The sequence below is a fragment of the Oncorhynchus keta genome, chromosome 22 (genome assembly GCF_023373465.1).
Source record: "Oncorhynchus keta strain PuntledgeMale-10-30-2019 chromosome 22, Oket_V2, whole genome shotgun sequence".
NCBI lineage: Eukaryota > Metazoa > Chordata > Actinopteri > Salmoniformes > Salmonidae > Oncorhynchus > Oncorhynchus keta.
The window spans coordinates 20,414,138-20,436,378 of NC_068442.1; the positions used below are offsets into that span (position 1 = coordinate 20,414,138).

Sequence of the window (22,241 nt, forward strand, 5' to 3'; positions counted from 1 at the left end):
CATGATCGTGAGAAGCTAGAGCATGATCGTGTAAAATATGAAAAGGAATTGGCATTTAAACAAGAGATGGAGCGTGCTAAAATCAAATTGCAACAAGAACGTATAGAGTTGGTTAGGGAAGGAAAGATCTCAGGGGAGAGTTTGTTTTGGGAAGGTGACCCAGATTTACCTAGGGGTAGTTCCGCTTTTGGTCGTGCCCCAGAGACATTTGATATTGTTGGGAACTTACGGTTATTGCCTTGGTTTAATGAAAGGGACCCCGAGACATTCTTTTCGTTGTTTGAGCGGGTTGCTGATGCTAGGAGTTGGCCTGATTCTGACCGCACTTTAATGTTGCAGTGTGCTGACTGGTAAAGCGCAGGAAGCATATTCAGCTCTTAGTGTACACGACAGTGCCAGTTATGATAAAGTTAAAACAGCTGTGTTACAGATTTATGAATTGGTCCCTGAGGCTTACCGCCAACGATTTAGAACTTTAAAAAGGGATGATAACCAGACTCATGTTGAGTTTGCGCGACAGTTATCTTTACAGTTTAATCGCTGGTGTTCTGCCTCTGCAGTTGTGACTTTCCAAGGGCTGTGTGATCTGATTATGTTAGAGCAATTTAAGGACACAATTCCTGATCGTATTGCCACGTATATTAATGAACAGAAAGTAAAGAATGTTGCTGAAGCTGCAGTTTTGGCAGACGAGTATGTGTTGACTCACAAAAGTGTCTTTGCAGAACCCCGTATTCGGAAAGAGTGGGGGCGTTCGGATAGATTTGGGCTTCGCTCACCGAGATACTTTGGTTCTCGGGCAGAGTTCTATTCAACTAGGGTTGAACCTGACTCCCATGGTAAAGCTGACTTTGGGCAGGAGTGTCACTACTGTCAAGGTTCAGGGCATTGGAAAAACGAATGTCCACTTCTCAGGTCAAAGGGTGCTTACGCTAAATCTAAGCCTACTGCATTAGCTGCACCTGTTCCACATCAGTTCATTCATGACTCATTTCCTCAGGCCCAGGAGAATGTGAAAGTCCATATTGATCCAGACTATTTACCTTTCATTACAGAAGGTTTTGTGTCTATGTTAGGAAGTAAAGACCTAGTGCCAGTGAAGATCCTGAGAGACACAGGTGCCTCTGAATCATTTGTGTTGGAGTCTGTGTTACCCTTTTCTGCTGAGACTGATTCGGGGAATAGTGTTCTAATTAGGGGAATAGGTTTGAACACTCTGTCAGTTCCATTGCATAAACTGATGTTGGATTGTGGGCTGGTGAAGGGTGAAGTTGTTGTGGGTGTGCGTCCTTCGTTGCCTATTGAGGGTATCGATGTTATCCTTGGGAATAACTTGGCTGGTGAGCGTGTATGGCCTGTCGTGTTTCCATCTCTAGTGGTTTCCACTAAGCCGTCATTTGTTGGGATTCCTGATGAGTGTACAGAGTTTCCCAGAGGTGTTCTCTGCGTGTGCAGTGACACGTTCTATGAGCCGTGGCGAACTGGTCACTGCGCCGACTAATGATAATAATACAAAGTATGTCACTGTTTTCCCTGTTATCCCGTTATCTGTAACCCGCTCAGATCTAATCAATGCGCAACGGGGTGACCCCACGTTGGAAGAGTTGCGTGATCAAATTGTGCCTATAGAACAGTTGGGAGATGTCGCCCATGGCTATTTTCTCCAAGAGGATGCCCTGATGAGAAAGTGGGTGTCTCATGATAGTGTTTTTCTGTGGGAGGCAATTAGTCAGGTTGTTGTACCAGTTAAGCTTCGTGAGTTGGTGTTGGAAACTTCTCACAGCGACGTTGCTGGACATATCGGGGTGAGGAAAACCTACAATCGCATATTAAGACATTTCTTTTGGCCTAGATTAAAGAGGGATGTTTCTGATTTTATCAAAACTTGTCACACCTGTCAATTAACTGGTAAGCCTAATCAAGCTATTAAACCAGTACCATTGTTTCCTATTCCTGTACTCAGCCAACCTTTTGAGTATCTGATTATTGACTGTGTGGGTCCTCTGCCTCATTCTAAAAAGGGTAGCAGTTACCTGTTCACTGTGATGACTTAAATGTAAATGTAAATGTGATGTGTCAGACCACTAGGTTTCCTGCTGCCTATCCTCTCCGATCTATCACGACTAAATCGGTGTTAAAAGCTTTGACTCAGTTTCTCTCATTGTTTGGAATCCCTACGGTCATTCAGAGTGATCAAGGATCTAATTTTACCTCTAATCTGTTTGGTCAGGTTCTTCAACAGCTCCATATTAAACACAATTTGTCTAGCGCCTATCACGCGCAAGGTCAAGGAGCACTGGAACGTTTCCATCAAACACTTAAGTCTTTGAGAGCTTATTGTACTGAGATGGATAAGGATTGGGAGGAGGGGTTGCCTTGGTTACTGTTAGCTGCTAGGGAAGTTTCACAGGAGAGCACAGGTTTCAGTCCAAATGACCTTGTGTTTGGACATAGGGTGCGTGGACTTTTATCTGTTCTCCAGGATGACTGGAAGTCTCCCGAGCCTCCTCAGTCCCTGTTATCGTATGTGTGTGATTTCCGGTGACGGCTGTATGCCGCTGGTGAAATGGCTAAAGAGAAGTTATCATCTTCACAGGAGAGTATGAAGGGCATATTTGATCGCCGAACTGAGCCTCGTCACTTTAGTCCAGGTGACCAGGTTCTTGCTCTGCTGCCAATTGTTGGTTCTCCTTTTCAAGCCAAGTTTCAAGGTCCATATACAGTGGTGCGCCAGTACACTGAGCAAAATTATCTAGTTGCCACTCCAGAACGGAGGAAAGCACACCAGCTGTGCCATGTAAATCTGTTAAAACCCTATTATGCACGTTCCTCTGAGACTGAACAGTGGGATTCTACAGAGGACGGTAAAACCTGTTCTTTTGGCTGATACCGTTGTTTCGTTGGGTTCTTGTCGTGCTAGATCTGTGCATGAGGAGGAAGATGTTCCTGGTCCTGACGATTGTATATTGCAGGGTAGATTGAAAAATTCAGAAACACTGGATATTTTAGACAGTCTTCTCACTCACCTACCTGTTGATGGGCGGAAAGAGATGGTTGGTCTGATTCAGAGGTTTCCAGGTTTGTTTTCTGATACACCTACACGTACAAACTTAATAGAACATGATATTGACGTTGGAGGTGCTGACCCCATTCGTCAGCGCTTCTATAGAGTTTCTTCAGAGAAAGTACGTTGTCTGGATGCTGAGGTCAAGTACATGCTGGAGAGTAAGATAGCAGAGCCTTCTTTCTCCAGTTGGGCTTCTCCCTGTATCTTGGTCAGTAAACCGGATGGAACAAACCGTTTTTGTACGGACTACCGTAAGGTAAACAGTGTCACAAAGCCAGATTCATTTCCTCTTCCTCGGATGGAGGACTGTGTTGATCAAGTCGGTGCAGCTAAGTTTGTGAGCAAATTTGACCTGTTAAAAGGCTATTGGCAGGTGCCACTGACGAGTAGGGCACGTGAAATCTCTGCCTTTATTACACCCTTTGGTCTGTACTCGTATTCAGTTATGAGTTTCGGTCTGCGCAATGCACCTGCCACTTTTCAGCGACTTATGAACAGGGTTGTCGCCGGTCTGACCGGGTGCGCTGTTTATTTGGACGATGTAGTGATCTATGCAGATACTTGGGAAGAACATCTGTCCCGTATTCAAGCCTTGTTCGAACGTCTGGCTGCGGGTCGCCTCACAATCAATCTGGCAAAATGTGAGTTTGCTCAGGCGACCGTTACATACCTTGGAAAAATGGTTGGGCAGGGTGAAGTGCGTCCTGTTCGGGCTAAAGTGGTGGCTATTGATGCTTTTCCACCACCAACTACTAAAAAGGAACTGATGCGTTTCTTGGGCATGATTGGTTATTACCGTAGTTTTTGTAATAACTTCTCTACTGTGGTCGCTCCCTTGACAGATATGCTGAAAGCTAAGGCTGTTTATGTTTGGTCTACTCGTTGTCAACACGCTTTTGAAGATGCAAAGAGGTTGCTTACCTCAACTCCAGTGCTGGCTGCTCCTCGCATGGATTTGTCATTTACCTTGCAGGTGGATGCTAGTCATGTGGGGGCAGGTGCAGTTTTGCTGCAAGCAGATGTGTCTGGGATTGAGAGGCCTGTTAGTTTCTTTTCCAAAAAGTTTAACGATTATCAGTTGAACTATTCGGTTATTGAAAAGGAAGCGCTAGCACTAATTTGGGCACTACAACACTTCGAAGTGTATGTCGGGTCGGGGTAGTACCTATTGTGGTCTACACCGACCATAACCTCCTCACTTTTTTGAGGTCCATGATGTGTCCAAACCAGAGGATAATGCGATGGTGTTTATTTTTACAATCATTCCATCTCGATGTGAGGCACATCCGTGGGACTGAAAACGTGATTGCTGATGCGCTCTCTCGTGCGCCCTGTTCCTAATGTTTACGTGACTGACCATTGTTTCGTATTGTCATGTTCTCTCTGTCCTGTCTACTCCCTCCTGGTCTTGTTTTCTTCTTTCCTCTTAAATGTTGCTTCCTGTGCGAAGGTCGCTAAGGTCTGGGAGGTTGGCTGGGGCAAATTGTAAGTGTGAACACGTAAACCCTCATCAATTTGTGGCGCAGAAGCTGTGTCAATTTGGAACTTAGAGGCTGGTATTTTGTTCCGGGGTCCTTGTTGGTCCCCGGTTTTATGGGGGGGGATGTGACGACCCTCTCACTCTGTCTGCCGTATTATCTCTGTTATTTCCTTATTAGGATGCTGGTGGGCGGAGTTGGGAGGGTCGTCAGCTACATGGGAAACACCTGGGCCCGGTGTCTCCCAGGATAAATACACCACTTCCCCATTCATGGAGGAGACTCTCTCCATGCAGACACCCTTTGTAGATTGTGTTGTGGTTCTTGGTGGCCGTTTGTTTGTTTGCTTTGGCACCTTTCATCACCCTGCATTATCACATTCATGCATGCAAAACACTCACTTACACTACTGATTACTGATTACACACACCATTTTATATTATACTTAGTTGCTTTAGTTAATAAATACATATTTTGCTACTCCTTATCTCTACGTTGTCTCCCTTTGTTACGGGCTTTGAGCCGGTTCGTGACATGTCAATAATTTAACTTCATAGTTTGCACCCTCTAAGTGCTTGTAGGTGAAGTTGAGTGGCATCCTCCACCAGACTCTTGACTCTGTAAGCAAACTGCAGGGGGTCCAGGGAGTTCTCAACCTGACAAAGTACTGTACAGTCATGGCCAAAAGTTGAGAATGACACAAATATTAATTTTCACAAAGTCTGCTGCCTCAGTTTGTATGATGGCAATTTGCATATACTCCAGAATGTTATGAAGAGTGATCAGATTAATTGTAATTGTACCTCTTTGCCATGCAAATTAATTGAATCCAAAAACAAACCATTTCCACTGCATTTCAGCTCTGCCACAAACGGACCAGCTGACATCATGTTAGTGATTCTCTCGTTAACACAGGTGTGAGTGTTGACGAGGACAAGGCTGGAGATCACTCTGTCATGCTGATTGAGTTTGAATAACAGAGTGGAAGCTTCAAAAGGAGGGTGGTGCTTGGAATCATTGTTCTCCTCTGTCAACATGGTTACATGCAAGGAAACACGTGCCGGCATCATTGCTTTGCACAAAAAGGGCTTCACAGGCAAGGATATTGCTTTCAGTAAGATTGCACCTAAATAAACCATTTATCGGATCATCAAGAACTTCAAGGAGAGCGCTTCAATTGTTGTGAAGAAGGCTTCAGGGCGCCCAAGAAAGTCCAGCAAGTGCCAGGACCGTCTCCTAAAGTTGATTCAGCTGCGGGATCGGGGCACCAGCAGTACAGAGCATGCTCAGGAATGGCAGCAGGCAGGTGTGAGTGCATCTGAACTCACAGTGAGGCGAAGAATTTTGGAGGATGGCCTGGTGTCAAGAAGGGCAGCAAAGAAGCCACTTCTCTCCAGGAAAAACATCAGGGACAGACTGATATTCTGCAAAAGGTACAGGGATTGGACTGCGGCCAGGATGTGGCCCAGAAGTTAATTGACAGCATGCCAGGGCGGATTGCAGAGGTCTTGAAAAAGGGTCAACACTGCAAATATTGACACTCTGCGTCAACTTCATGTAATTGTCAATAAAAGCCTTTGACACTTATGAATTGCTTGTAATTATACTTCAGTATTCCATAGTAACATCTGACAAGAATATCTAAAGATACTGAAGCAGAAAACTTTGTGGAAATTAATAGTTGTGTCATTCTCAAAACCTTTGGCCACGTCTGTACATCCTGCTTCGTTAGTTTGTCAAATTATTTAATTACCAAGGATGTCAGTGCCACTGTCCTGAAGTCACTTAGCACCTTAGGGAATTTGCTTATGGCCATAGGAGCATCCAGAATTAGGGCACCATCTGCAGCTTGAGTGACAGCATGCAAATGTAATGGAACATTTCACTGAGTTGCTCTGCACATGAATTCAGTACCTGTCCACCAATGTTGTCTGCTCCTGGGCTCTTTTTAACTTTGGTCTGTCTGAATCGGCTGGTGACACACTTTGGATGCTAAATTCCATCTCGAGAGTAGCAGCTGTCCTCATACACATCTCAGTGATTTCTCCACTGAAGTAGTTGATTGTCAAATCCGAGATTGAAAAAACATTTAGCTCATCAGCCAGTTATTTGTTTGAGTTAAAACCATCAGCCTGTATCACCTTGATTCTCTTGTCTTGTAGTCCAACCATAGTTATCATTATTTCAGTTTGGCCTTCTTGGTTTCTGATCTCACCTCAATTCTAGATTCCGTTTTAGCAGTATTGTTATTATACAATAAGCCCTTCAATGACTTGGTAACTCAAGGCTTGTTGTTGGGATAGATAGTTACACTTCTGCTAGAAATCACTGTATCTTCATAGAAGGAGATATAACTGCAAATCGCATCAGTGAGTTCATCTATACCGTCACTAGTCTTGAAAGACAGCCCAGAGTGCTGTCATGGGTCCAAACCTTCAAATAAAGTTTTTGTGCTTTCTCCCTCTTCAGCACAGTCCTATAGATATGCACAGTATTGTGGTCAGATGAGTTGAGCTGAGTTTTCGCTGTGGACTTCTAGGCCCCAAGGGTCTTGTTATGGTTTCTTGGGGAGGTGACATTTAAGGAACTCAGTGATTTCTTTAAATAATAGAGATTAAAATCTAAAACAATAGCAGGGGCATCGATAGATAAGGATTGCAGTTTTTGAGTCATAGTATAAATATGATCACTTTAGTGTGAACGTAAACGACTGTGATGAATATTTGAGGGAACTCTCCTGTGAGATAGAAATGTCTTATTGACACTGACAGCAGTTCAATATCAGGTAGAAATAGCCTCTCTCTGACACTTACATTATAGCACCATCAGCAATTGATTTACAGGCAGACTAGGTCCAGTCAAAGCGGACACCCAAATCCGTTTATCGCCAAAGATGAGTCCATGTCTGAGATGGTCAGCCAAGTCTCCAGTGAGTGAGTATTGTTCTGGGTTTGTTTGTGCGTGGCAGAGTTCATTGCAGGCCTGTAGTGAGATGCAAGTACTGTATAATCCACCAAATGAGTGAAACAAACAAGCTCATAAAAAACATATCTAACTTGACAAAAACTGACACACTTAGGATTTTACGAACAAAATAGCTACAGAAAGTGTAACAAACCCGCAGACACACAAATACCTGCTTCCGTTCACCATCTGGAGCCACACCCACTCCTCTTAGAGCCATTAGTACCTTAGTATTTTCTGATAATATGCAAACTTTAATGATTTCAAAGCTGATGTCACCAAAAACCATACAGTCACTGGCAAAAACATTATTCATTCACTTCGTCTCCCTCTCTTCACATTTATAAAATAAGAGATTGCTTCTTCTATGCGAATGCTGTTGATCAGTACAATAAAACAAGTCCCAAATGGAAGGGAAACAGCCCCATGAAAATAGATCAAGTACTCAATCCATGTCACAAACGTCGTCAGGGAAATGACCGGACCAAGGTGCAGCGTGGTGAGCGTACATTTCTTTTTATTTTGAATGTCGCCAACAAAATCGAGAAACAACAAAACGGCCGTGACGCTTACTAGGGCTATGCAGGCCACTAACAAAGTCAACTGCCCCTAACTAAGGTGGCAAAACAGACTGCCTAAGTATGATTCCCAATCAGAAACAAGGATAGACAGTTGTCCCTGATTGAGAACTATACCCGGCCAAAACATAGAAACAGAAAACATAGAATGCCCACCCCACATCACACCCTGACCTAACCAAATAGAGAAATAAAACGTCTCTCTAATGTCAGGGCGTGACAATCCATGCACACTCCTATTGAATATTATGAATAGGCCTAGGCTACATCTTGATATACCTAGTTTATCAATCGAGATTTACCTTTCAAATAAATTATTACCATTATGTTGTTACAGTTGAAGTCGGAAGTTTGCATACACTTAGGTTGGAGTCATTAAAACTCATTTTTCAACCACTCCACACATTTCTTGTTAACAAACTATAGTTTTGGCAAGTCAGTTAGGACATCTACTTTGTGCATGACAAAGTAATATATCCAACAATTGTTTACAGTGGGTCAGAAGTTTACATACACTCAGTTGACTGTGCCTTTAAACAGCTTGGAAAATTCCAGAAAATGATGTCATGGCTTTAGAAGCTTCTGATAGGCTAAATGACATAATTTGAGTCAATTGGAGGTGTACCTGTGGATGTATTTCAAGGCCTACCTTCAAACTCAGTGCCTCTTTGCTTTACATCATTGGGAAAATCAAAAGAAAAAAAATGGTAGACCTCCACAAGTCTGGTTCATCCTTGGGAGCAATTTCCAAATGCCTGAAGGTACCCCGTTCATCTGTACAAACAATAGTACGCAAGTATAAACACCATGGGACCACGCAGGCATCATACCGCTCAGGAAGGAGACGTGTTCTGCCTCCTAGAGATGAACATACTTTGGTGCGAAAAGTGCAAATCAATCCATGAACAACAGCAAAGGATCTTGTGAAGAAGATTGAGGAAACAAATACAAATGTCTCTATATCCTCAGTAAAACGAGTCCTATATCGACGTAACCTGAAAGGCCGCTTAGCAAGGAAGAAGCCACTGCACCAAAACCACCATAAAAAAGCCAGATTATGGTTTGCAACTGCACATTGGGACAAATATCGTACTTTTTGGAGAAATGCCCTCTGGTCTGATGAAACAACAATAGAACTGTTTGGCCTTAATGGCCATCTTCATGTTTGGAGGAAAAAGGTGGAGGCTTGCAATTCAGCCAAAGAATACCATCCCAACCGTGAAGCAAGGAGGTGGCAGCATCATGTTGTGAGGTTCCTTTGCTGCAGGAGGGACTGGTGCACTTCACAAAATAGATGGTGTCATGAGGAGGAAAAGTACGTGGATATATTGAAGCAACATCTCAGGACATCAGTCAGAAAGTTAAAGCTTGGTCGGAAAATGGGTCTTCCATAAGGACAATGACCCCAAGCTTACTTCCAAAGTTGTGGTATTGGAGTAGCCATCACAAAGCCCTGACCTCAATCAAATAGCTATTTGTGGGCAGTACTGAAAAAGTGTGTGCGAGCAAGGAGGCCTACAAACCTGACTCAGTTACACCAGCTCTATTAGGAGGAAAGGGCCAAAATACACCCAACTTTTTGTTGGAAGCTTGTGGAAGGCTTACCAACATTTTTTAAGTAAAAAAATGTAAAGGCAATGCCACCAAATACTAATTGAGAGTATGTAAACTTCTGACCCACTGGGAATGTAATGAAAGATATAAAAGCTGAAATAAATAATTCTCTCTACTATTATTCTGACATTTCACATTCTTAAAATAAAGTGGTGATCCTAACTAGCTTAAGACAGGGCATTTTTACTTGGATTTAATGTCTGGAATTGTGAAAAAGTGAGTTTAAATCTATTTGGCTAAGGTGTATGTAAACTTCCGACTTCAACTGTATGTGGTTAGATTGGAAAAAACTATGTGAATTGATTGCATAATTGATTCATGCATGCCTCCATGGCTGTCTCTGAAATATGTCCATAAAATATGTTGAATGTAATGATACTGAATTCAAAAGATCCGTCTGGATCAAGTGCCATTTAGGGACCTTGGGTAATAGCCCTTCTTTTTTTTGGCTATGGTATGGTTCTGGTATTGAGTATCTTAGCTGGAGACAGATGATATATCGATTCACTGATATTATCAGCCAGGTAGTGCAAAACATATGGTTACTGTAGGTCAGAGTAGTTTCTGAATATACCAATGTTAAGTGTCTCTGTCCCTCTCTCTCTCCCTCTTCATCTCTTCTTTAAAAAGCAGCCATGTTGTTGTCATTCCGCTAAATAAGGTTTTTGCAGATGCAAGGAGGTTACGACTGTTCAGAATGATGATATGATACGAGGTCATGATTAATAAGTTGACTGTTTATTGACGTGATAGCTAAAGACCTTTTAGAGTTTAATTCGGAAGATGGTAACTCTTTAAAGAACTGCTCTCGTGGTGCCCCAGATACTAATGAGTTACTTGTTATATAATTTAATCAGGTAAAATTAAACATAGTTAGTTAATTAGATAAATAGCAGTCTTTGAATTAATGTTAAAGTCAAATCACGACTCACATGGTACTTTCATTATTTCATAGTTTTGAGGTCTTCACTCTTATTCTACAATGTAGAAAATAGTCCAAATAAAGAAAAACCCAGGAATGAGTAGGTGTGTCCAAACTTTTGACTCGTACTGTATAAACCCCGGCAGTCCTACAATCTAAGCTAGATGCCCTCAATCTCACTCAAATCATCAAGGAACCCACCAGGTACAACCCTAACTCTGTAAACAAGGGCACCCTCATAGACGTCATCCTGACCGACTGGCCCTCCAAATACACCTCCGCTGTCTTCAACCAGGATCTCAGCGATCACTGCCTCATTGCCTGTATCCGCCACGGAGCCGCAGTCAAACGACCACCCCTCATCACTGTCAAACGCTCCCTAAAACACTTCTGTGAGCAGGCCTTTCTAATCGACCTGGCCCGGGTATCCTGGAAGGACATTGACCTCATCCCGTCAGTTGAGGATGCCTGGTCATTCTTTAAAAGTAACTTCCTCACCATTTTAGATAAGCATGCTCCGTTCAAAAAATGCAGAACCAAGAACAGATACCGCCCTTGGTTCACTCCAGACCTGACTGCCCTCCACCAGCACAAAAACATCCTGTGGCGGACTGCAATAGCATCGAATAGCCCCTCGAATAGTGATATGCAACTGTTCAGGGAAGTCAGGAACCAATACACGCAGTCAGTCAGGAAAGCTAAGGCCAGCTTCTTCAGGCAGAAGTTTGCATCCTGTAGCTCCAACTCCAAAAGGTTCTGGGACACTGTGAAGTCCATGGAGAACAAGAGCACCTCCTCCCAGCTGCCCACTGCACTGAGGCGAGGTAACACGGTCTCCACCATGATTATCGAAAACTTCAATAAGCACTTCTCAACGGCTGGCCATGCCTTCCGCCTGGCTACTCCAACCTCGGCCAACAGCTCCGCCCCCCCGCAGCTCCTCGCCCAAGCCTCTCCAGGTTCTCCTTTACCCAAATCCAGATAGCAGATGTTCTGAAAGAGCTGCAAAACCTGGACACGTACAAATCAGCTGGGCTTGACAATCTGGACCCTCTATTTCTGAAACTATCTGCCGCCATTGTCGCAACCCCTATTACCAGCCTGTTCAACCTCTCTTTCATATCGTCTGAGATCCCCAAGGATTGGAAAGCTGCCGCAGTCATCCCCCTCTTCAAAGGGGGAGACACCCTGGACCCAAACTGTTATAGACCTATATCCATCCTGCCCTGCCTATCTAAGGTCTTCGAAAGCCAAGTCAACAAACAGGTCACTGACCATCTCTAATCCCACCGTACCTTCTCCGCTGTGCAATCTGGTTTCCGAGCCGGTCACGGGTGCACCTCAGCCACACTCAAGGTACTAAACGATATCATAACCGCCATCGATAAAAGACAGTACTGTTCAGCCGTCTTCATCGACCTCGCCAAGGCTTTCGACTCTGTCAATCACCATATTCTTATCGGCATACTCAATAGCCTCGGTTTTTCGGATGACTGCCTTGCCTGGTTCACCAATTACTTTGCAGACAGAGTTCAGTGTGTCAAATCGGAGGGCATGCTGTCCGGTCCTCTGGCAATCTCTATGGGGATGCCACAGGGTTCAATTCTCGGGCCGACTCTTTTCTCTGTATATATCAATGATGTTGCTCTTGCTGCGGGCGATTCCCTGATCCACCTCTACGCAGACGACACCATTCTATATACTTTTGGCCCGTCATTGGACACTGTGCTATCTAACCTCCAAACGAGCTTCAATGCCATACAGCACTCCTTCCGTGGCCTCCAACTGCTCTTAAACGCAAGTAAAACCAAATGCATGCTTTTCAACCGATCGCTGCCTGCACCCGCATGCCCGACTAGCATCACCACCCTGGATGGTTCCGACCTTGAATATGTGGACATCTATAAGTACCTAGGTGTCTGGCTAGACTGCAAACTCTCCTTCCAGACTCACATCAAACATCTCCAATCGAAAATCAAATCAAGAGTCGGCTTTCTATTCCGCAACAAAGCCTCCTTCACTCACGCCGCCAAGCTTACCCTAGTAAAACTGACTATCCTACCGATCCTCGACTTCGGCGATGTCATCTACAAAATGGCTTCCAACACTCTACTCAGCAAACTGGATGCAGTCTATCACAGTGCCATCCGTTTTGTCACTAAAGCACCTTATACCACCCACCACTGCGACTTGTATGCTCTAGTCGGCTGGCCCTCACTACATATTCGTCGCCAGACCCACTGGCTCCAGGTCATTTACAAGTCCATGCTAGGTAAAGCTCCGCCTTATCTCAGTTCACTGGTCACGATGGCAACACCCATCCGTAGCACGCGCTCCAGCAGGTGTATCTCACTGATCATCCCTAAAGCCAACACCTCATTTGGCCGCCTTTCGTTCCAGTACTCTGCTGCCTGTGACTGGAACGAACTGCAAAAATCGCTGAAGTTGGAGACTTTTATCTCCCTCACCAACTTCAAACATCAGCTATCCGAGCAGCTAACCGATCGCTGCAGCTGTACATAGTCTATTGGTAAATAGCCCACCTATTTTCACCTACCTCATTCCCATACTGTTTTTATACTGTTTTTTATTTATTTACTTTTCTGCTCTTTTGCACACCAATATCTCTACCTGTACATGACCATCTGATCATTTATCACTCCAGTGTTAATCAGCAAAATTGTATTATTCGCCTACCTCCTCATGCCTTTTGCACACATTGTATATAGACTGCCCATTTTTTTTTCTACTGTGTTATTGACTTGTTAATTGTTTACTCCATGTGTAACTCTGTGTTGTCTGTTCACACTGCTATGCTTTATCTTGGCCAGGTCGCAGTTGCAAATGAGAACTTGTTCTCAACTAGCCTACCTGGTTAAATAAAGGTGAAATAAAAAATAAAAAATAAACAACCTAGGACAGCCCAATTTACACACACACACACACACACACACACACACACACACACACACACACACACACACACACACACACACACACACACACACACACACACACACACACACACACACACACAAAGAGATTGACACAGTAATAAAGTAATCTCTGCTCCAAAACAGGCCAGGAGCTAAGGAAACATGGAAGTTAGAAGTGATGTCATTATCGCCCCCAACCCACTCACACACAGAGTCAAACATAAATACACACACTGTCAGATTTGAAGGACATGATCTCGCTATATAGCCTTCAAATAGCCATTAAACTCTCTCACTCTAACCAATCCCCCCTCACAAACACACACATGCACTCACCAAGACACACACACGCACCCCTATCCTCTATCCTTCAAACCGCCTCTCTTCTCCAATCACTGACAGGCGAGACAGCACACGCCAAACAGACCTACTGTTAATGTCAGTCAACAGGGATTCAAACACACACACACACACAAGCATGCACACACACACTGTTTTGGAGAAAGTCTCAGTCACCAGTCTGATTCCCAGTCTCCTGCTCTCTCCACTCCAATAAGAAGGAGATACAGTAGGAGGGTAGTGTATTATAGCAGTAAGTTGAGATATCAAGCCAATAGAGGGAAGAACAATATTACATCAGTCAGAAGAGCTTCTACAGCCTTAGGGGGTCACCCACAACACGCAGAGAAACGGGGAGAGAATTCTGTTACAAACTGCCACATATTGTGAAACTTGGGGTGAGGGGAGGGGGCAGAGGGGGACAAGTGGAGGGCAGCATAAAGGGAGAAGACTGGGAGAGAGGCACCATTCTATTGCAGATATATCCTAGCATCATGTACTGCACATAAACATGCCTGTGCTGATCAGAAGGTGTAATTGCCTTGAGAGCTTTACACTTTTCATTTGACATTTAGGTAATTTACTAAACGCTCTTATCCTGAGAGACTGACAGAACTTTTTGTCTAGTCCCATCGATAATCAAATCAAATCAAATCTATAACACAGTAGAGCTGAATTATTGACTGAGAGATAATGCAAACCTTTTCAGGTCAAACACTTTACACCATTTCAGTTACTCTCCAAACCCATAGTGTAGCCGATGTGAGAGTGCCAGTATCATCACCTTCTAAAAGTAACGCTGCTGCTTCAGTACCAACAGTTTCAGTCCATTTCGGTCCTCATGTTACAGTGTATGTCGTGTACCTTTCCGACCCAGACAGTTTGACTGAAGTTAAATCTGTCACACACACACATACACTAAGAAATCTCCTGCCGGTGTGTGTCTCCTCTTTAGTAGGTAACTCACGTCCCCTGTTACTATTTTTAGCTTCATTCACAGCAGCTTGTGGCACGAGACAGAGCTTCCATCTCCCTCCCAGCTCTCTTCTGCGTTTCTTTATCTCCCCCTCTCTGTCTCCCTCCAAACTATCCCTCCATCCATCTCTCCCTTTCTACCTCCCTGTGCTCAATTGCCAAGTGTTTTCCAGAGAGGGAGGACCCAGTATAGCTCAGTGTGTGTGTGCTTGTGTGTAGGTGAACGCTACATGAGCAGCCTGCAAAGGAGAGGCTAGACAGAGCACCAGACAAAGTGATGCATGGTGCAGGAAAATGGAAAGAAAGAACATACATTTGAGCCAGAAGAGAATACCCACATTGCAACCGGAACAAATGCTTGCTCGTTATTCAGTGGATTCTGCTAAGGAATCTTATCCAGGACAACTAGCTTATTCATTCTTAGAAAAACATCTCAGAGTCAGTTCCTTTCTCAGTGAATTCATACCACACACTTTAGTAACTCATATGACTCATCTAAGATCATCTGCAGGGGCGGTGACCAAGGATTCCATTTGGCTTCATTTAGATCTCTTCTTTTTAAAACCAGACAACCTCATAGTGAATGGGTGAGTGTGTGGGAGGGACACACACTCACCCAAACTACTGTAAAGCAGGAAACACCATTTCCATAATTGTGCTTCAACTACTAGGCTTTGTTGCGTTTGCTGAACTACTGATTCAGCTTGACCCACTGGTCAGACATTTCCTAAATCTCCTAACGGTTAAGATAAAGAAATAAATTAGGATAATGGAGAGCCCATACAACCAGAATGGGAGATGTAATAGGCATTATAACAGTACAACACTGTACTGTTATAATGCCATTGGGCCTTCAGTGCTGTACTGTATATTCTGTAGTAGTAATGATGGGAACATTTTAACAGTTCCATATCGGGACACTATTTTTGATAATATATCTTATGGAATCCATTCGATGATACCATAATATAATTTTTTTGCGCTACAGTAGTAAACAATCACACCTGGGATAGAACTACTCTTGTGTAAAATATCCCCATGTCATGGGATACCTATTACATGAGTTTCTATATAGAATTCTCACAAAAACAGAAATGATATTTTCCAACCAATCCAGTGCAGATTGATTTGAAAATAGTTCAAAGTAGCACAAGGCTAATATATTCCATTAAACATGAATCACCTTTAGTTCAACCTTCTCCAACCTCTAAGGCCCCAAACAGCCCCGCAGTGGAGAGAGAGAGAGCGATGACGATGAGGGAATTCCCTGTCCTTAATGTTTTCTTTCCCTCCGTCCTTTTCTCTCTTTCTCAATCCCTCCACCCATCTCTCAGTCTTCATTTCTCTTTTCTCTCTCTCTTTCGCTTTTCTCTCTCGGTCTCTCTGTCTATATATATCCTTCTATGTCAGCCTGCCAACTCAGGCTCTGAGTACGTCTGGCTGGTGAGAGAAGAGAGAGAAGAGGGGACATGGAAAATGGGCCTGAAACACATACAGCCTTATCATCTGGACATCTGCTTTGTCCCCTGCCACCTTCTGCCGCACACACACACACACACACACGCAGCCACACACGCACGCACCCAGCCACACACACACACACCCAGCCACACACACACGCACCCAGCCACACACACACGCACCCAGCCACACACACACGCACCCAGCCACACACACGCGCACCCAGCACACACACACACACACCCAGCACACACACACACACCCAGCCACACACACACACACACCCAGCCACACACACACACACCCAGCCACACACACACGCACCCAGCCACACACACACTCACCCAGCCACACACACACCCAGCCACACACACACCCAGCCACACACGCACCCAGCCACACACACGCACCCAGCCACACACACCCAGCCACACACAGCACCCAGCCACACACACACCCAGCCACACACACACGCACCCAGCCACACACACACACACCCAGCCACACACACACACACCCAGCCACACACACACACACCCAGCCACACACACACACACCCAGCCACACACACACGCACCCAGCCACATACACACGTGTACGCAGGTGCACACACACGCACCCAGCCACATACACACGTGTACGCAGGTGCACACACACGCACCCAGCCACATACACACGTGTACTCAGGTGCACACACACGCACCCAGCCACATACACACGTGTACGCAGGTGCACACACACGCACCCAGCCACATACACACGTGTACGCAGGTGCACACACATGCACACTAACACATGCACACATGTAAGATCTCACACACATGTACTCTCACACACACAGTAGTTCAGAGAAGGGGTCCTTGAATAGCGAAGTATGAGAAATGCTTGAAGGGATTTGAACGGTGGTTCTGCAGTTATTTAGCCAGCCAACAACCAACAGCGGGAAGCAGGCAGGAGGCAGGCATGATAAAACAATTTATCGTTGAGCTAAACTAACTTTTCTCCCCAATTTCATGGTATCCAATCAATAGTTACAGTCTTGTCTAATCGCTGCAACTCCCGTACGGACGCGGGAGAGGCGAATGTCGAGAGCCACGCGTCCCCCAAAACACAACCCAACCTAGCCGCACTGCTTCTTGACACAACGCGCATCCAACCCGGAAGCCAGCCACACCAATGTGTCAGAGGAAACACTGTACACCTGGTGACCTGGTCAGTGTGCACTGCGCCCAGGCCGCCACAGGAGTCGCTAGTGCATGATGAGACAAGGATATCCCTGCCAGCCAAACCCTCCCTAACTCGGGCGACGCTGGGCCAATTGTGTGTCGCCCCATGGACCTCCCGGTCGCGGCCGGCTGCGACAGAGCCTGGGCTCGAACCCGATGTAGTACCTTAGACCACTGCGCCACCCGGAGGCCTAGCTAAACTAAATTGAGGTCAACTGTGAATGGTCCTAGTGCACCAAAGAAAAGTGTCAAGGGGAGCCCGTTTGGATTTGGCTTCATACCAATCACATCAAAGGCAAAACGTCATTGACATAAAAAATGTTTTTGTGTCATTGTCCTCTGGTGGCTAGCTAGATAAATCCAGCCCTTTCCTAAATTAATGATGGATGGAGATGGGTATTTGGATTTTATATGATTATAACGGTGATTCTGATCCAACCATAAATTCATACATTGTACCCCTGGCCTGAGAGGATAGAAATTCAATATAGAAAGCTGACGTTAACTAGCTCGCTCATAATTGTCCATACGAGAAATCCAGGTAGCCTTGTCTAGTACAACAACAACTAAAAGTGTGTACTGAATGACAGTCAGACAGATTTGGCAACATGAAAGACAGGAGCATGGAATTTTTGCACACACACACACGTACATAAATGAGTACCATGGAACGCCACATGATATTTAACTAACGTTGATTGGAATAAATCGTCTTTGGTATCTTTAAGATGTCACTGTATTAGACTAAGCATAGGCTCTAGAGTTGATTTGATGATGTTGAAATGTTGAAGTCGAAATGGTGCTGGAATATTGGAAGCAGCTCCTGTTTTCTATGCGGCTTGTGGTAATTGTCAATGGTTCTAGATCAATAGTTGTTCAGTAGTCTGAAAATGTCTGAAACATTGACTTGCTTGACCATGCTTTAGGTCATGTGACTGTTTGTTACAGGCAATATCTGCTTTGTGTACTTCACCAGTCAGATGTTGCTCTCCGGTTTTGTGATGAAACAATTGTGTGGCTGAATTTATTGTTCCCTGTGTGACTGTTATCTTTTTGTTGTTTCGGCCTTATTATATCACGGTGGCAAACTAAAGCAAATAACACAATTATCACAACACATAAGTTGTAATATGGCTTTTCCTGGCTTGGCTTCCTTAGTGATTTTACCTACGCACCGCCACTGTAGAGAGCCAGAGTCTGGGAGAACAGGTCTAGGATACCATTCAAAGCCTGGAACAGTCAAGCTTCATCCCAGGGGACATCCCTATGCCCAAGCCCCAGGAAAAACACCTCCACATGAGGCATGCACACACACACACACACACACACATACACACACACACATACACACACGCACAGATGACTGACACTCATACACAAACACACACACACACACACACACACACACGCACACGCACACGCACAGATGACTGACACTCATACAAATACACACACACACACACACACACACACAAAAGATATACGTTTGACAGTTCAGAGAGAATGTTCCTCTCTTCACAGTTTCAAGTTGTATTTTTCGTACACTTATTAATCGTTCTCTCTGCTCTTTGAATTAACAATGTCACTCACAGGTCTTCTCTCTACCTTTACTTGTTTCCTTATACTTTTCTCTTCCACCCTCCATTTCCCCCTTCCTCCATCTCTAAGTGCCCAGTTGTCAAAGTCGGCTATAGCTGAGCTAATGAAGACATTTGAAGAGATTTATTATCGATAGAGAAAGACAGAGAGAGAGAGAGAGGAAGAGATGGAGAGGAAGAGATGGAGAGGAAGAGATGGAGAGGAAGAGATGGAGAGGAAGTGATGGAGAGGAAGAGATGGAGAGGAAGAGATGGAGAGGAAGAGATGGAGAGGAAGTGATGGAGAGGAAGAGATGGAGAGGAAGAGATGGAGAGGAAGAGAGGGTGCAAGCAATCCGAAGAGCAAATAGAGTAGGCGAGAGTGCATATACTGGAGAGAGAAAGGCAGTGAAGGCGAGAGAGAAAGAGGGAAGGACTGATAAAAACTGAAAGAAAAAAGGACTGCAGAGAGAGACGATAGGGAGAACAGAGAAAGGGAATAGAGGGAGAGAGAGATCCGACAGAAAGGTATAGAGAGAGAGGCACCAGGAGCTCTCTCTCTCAGTAACAGTAGCAGTCCAACAGTATGAGTGACGCTGTAACTCACCGTCTGTGCCAGGTCTGGTATTCCAATGCGGATCACCAGAGTGTTGCCCTGTGGCTCCTCCATGCCTCCTCCTGCACTGGGGCTCCGCTCCCGAGCGGGACGGAAAGAGAAAACACCGACAGAAACAGGAATGCCGCTGTCCTCTTCCTGTGAGCTGCCGCTGTCAGAGCTGGCCCCCTGGCTGCCGTTGGTGTGTGTGTAGGGGGGTGTGTGTGAGTGTGTGTGTGTGTGCTAGTCCTGCTGTGGAGAGTTGGGTGGCTCATGTTTGCCGGCTGCAGGGCGCAGAGGCATGCTCCGTGTAAGGGGCTCTCTCTGCGCTCGCTTTGTCCACACACACACACTGCTCTCACTCGCTGGCTCACGCTCTCGCTAGACACACACACCACTCGCACCGCACATCACTCACCTGGGAGAGAAAGACAGAGGGAGAGAGGTGTGGAAGGGGGAGTGAAAGGGAGACGGGGAGAGGGGAGGAAACGGGGGGCAACAGAGGATCAGAGGATGAAGGGGAGGGAGAGAGGGGAGGAAACCATGTTAGATTTTGATAAGCAACGAAAGGATGTGTGACTGAAACTGAGATGAGATGAACAGATAACTGCAGAAAGGAATAGAAAATTACTTCATGGTGTAAAAATAATCTTACTCTGTATGATTTAGTAGAAGATAATACAAATGGCATACATACTTAGATATTCATTCATTAAATAGGAAGCAAACTTCTGAAATGGAGATTAAAATCAGTTCTTATTTTTGAGGAGAAGGTGCATTTCTGAGTGGATCCTTCAGTCACATTTAGGCCCAGCAAGAGACCCAGCAAACCAAAATTGGTTCTATGTTCTAAAAACACAAAAACTGTCCAGTCGTGCTGATGATTGTACAATGTTTGTATAAAACGTTCTCCTGATGTTGCAAGAATGTTCCTAGAACACATTTCATCTGTTCTTTAAAGGTTCCCAGAATGTTTCATTATGTTGTGGGAACAGTCTGGCAAGCAAATGTATATTTATTTATTCCTAAAACACAAAACTGTCCAGTTGTGTGGATGATTCTAATATTTATTTTCACCTGATGTTACAAGAATGTTCTTAGGCCAGAACACATTTTTTCTGTTATTAAAAACTTACCAGAGTGTGTGTTTTTTAGGTTGTGGGAACATTGTGGGCATATGACAATATGCCCACAATATTCCCAAAACACTATAACTGCCCAGTTGTGCTGACATTTAGATAACGTTTGTATCTGGGTGAAAAAAAAACATTCCTTTTATGTTGCAAGAATGTTGACACAACAGCCTTTCTGAGTTATATAGGTTCACAGAATATTTAATTAGGTTGTGGGAACAGTGTGGATACATTACAAGAGATAGGTTCCCAAAACATAAAATATGCTCAGTTGGGATGACATTCATACAATGTTTAAATTATGTTGAACAGAACACTCCTACAGTGTTGCAAGACTGTTATTGTGATATTCATGAAGGTTGCACAGAACATTCCAACAATGTTGCACGTTTCTAAATGTCCAAATAAGTCTGTTTTTATGACCTTCATAGCATATTGTCTAATATGGTCTGAGTTAATGACGTGATGTTAGTCACAGGGTCTCTCAGTGTCAGATCGATGGCGGTACCCTGTGGGCGTTGACTTTCGATCCTCCCCCTACGCTGCCTCTCTCTCTGTTTGAACACTCTGCTCTGCCTCTCTCTTGTTGAACACTCTGCTCTGCCTCTCTCTCTGTTGAACACTCTGCTCTGCCTCTCTCTTGTTGAACACTCTGCTCTGCCTCTCTCTTGTTGAACACTCTGCTCTGCCTCTCTCTCTGTTGGAGCACTCTGCTCTGCCTCTCTCTCTGTTTGAACACTCTGCTCTGCCTCTCTCTGGTTGAACACTCTGCTCTGCCTCTCTCTCTGTTTGAACACTCTGCTCTGCCTCTCTCTGTTTGAACACTCTGCTCTGCCTCTCTCTGATTGAACACTCTGCTCTGCCTCTCTCTTGTTGAACACTCTGCTCTGCCTCTCTCTCTGTTGGAGCACTCTGCTCTGCCTCTCTCTCTGTTTGAACACTCTGCTCTGCCTCTCTCTGGTTGAACACACTGCTCTGCCTCTCTCTCTGTTTGAACACTCTGCTCTGCCTCTCTCTGATTGAACACTCTGCTCTGCCTCTCTCTCTGTTGGAGCACTCTGCTCTGCCTCTCTCTGTTTGAACACTCTGCTCTGCCTCTCTCTGGTTGCACACTCTGCTCTGCCTCTCACTCTGTTGGAGCACTCTGCTCTGCTTTTCTCTCTGTTGGAACACTCTGCTCTGCCTCTCTCTCTGTTGGAACACTCTGCTCTGCTTTTCTCTCTGCTGGAGCTCTCTGCTCTGCATCTCTCTCGGTTGGAGCTCTTTCCTCTGCCTCTCTCTCAGTTGGAACACTCTGCTCTGCCTCTCTCTCTGTTGGAAGACTCTGCTCTTTCTCTCTCTGTTCGAACACTCTGCACTGCCTCTCTTTCTGTTGG

General features: G+C 44.8%; 1 protein-coding gene across 1 annotated transcript in view; it reads right to left on the reverse strand.

The window, feature by feature from the left end:
- The window catches only part of LOC127910599 (SH3 and multiple ankyrin repeat domains protein 3-like), an 81,261-nt gene extending 61,130 nt beyond the window's left edge, over nucleotides 1-20,131 (reverse strand). Inside the window, exon 1 of the mRNA XM_052474862.1 lies at nucleotides 19,745-20,131. Coding sequence (XP_052330822.1) covers nucleotides 19,745-19,807 — 63 coding nt within the window. The 5' untranslated portion in view covers nucleotides 19,808-20,131. The remainder of the gene's footprint in view (nucleotides 1-19,744) is intronic.
- Nucleotides 20,132-22,241: the final 2,110 nt, after the last annotated feature.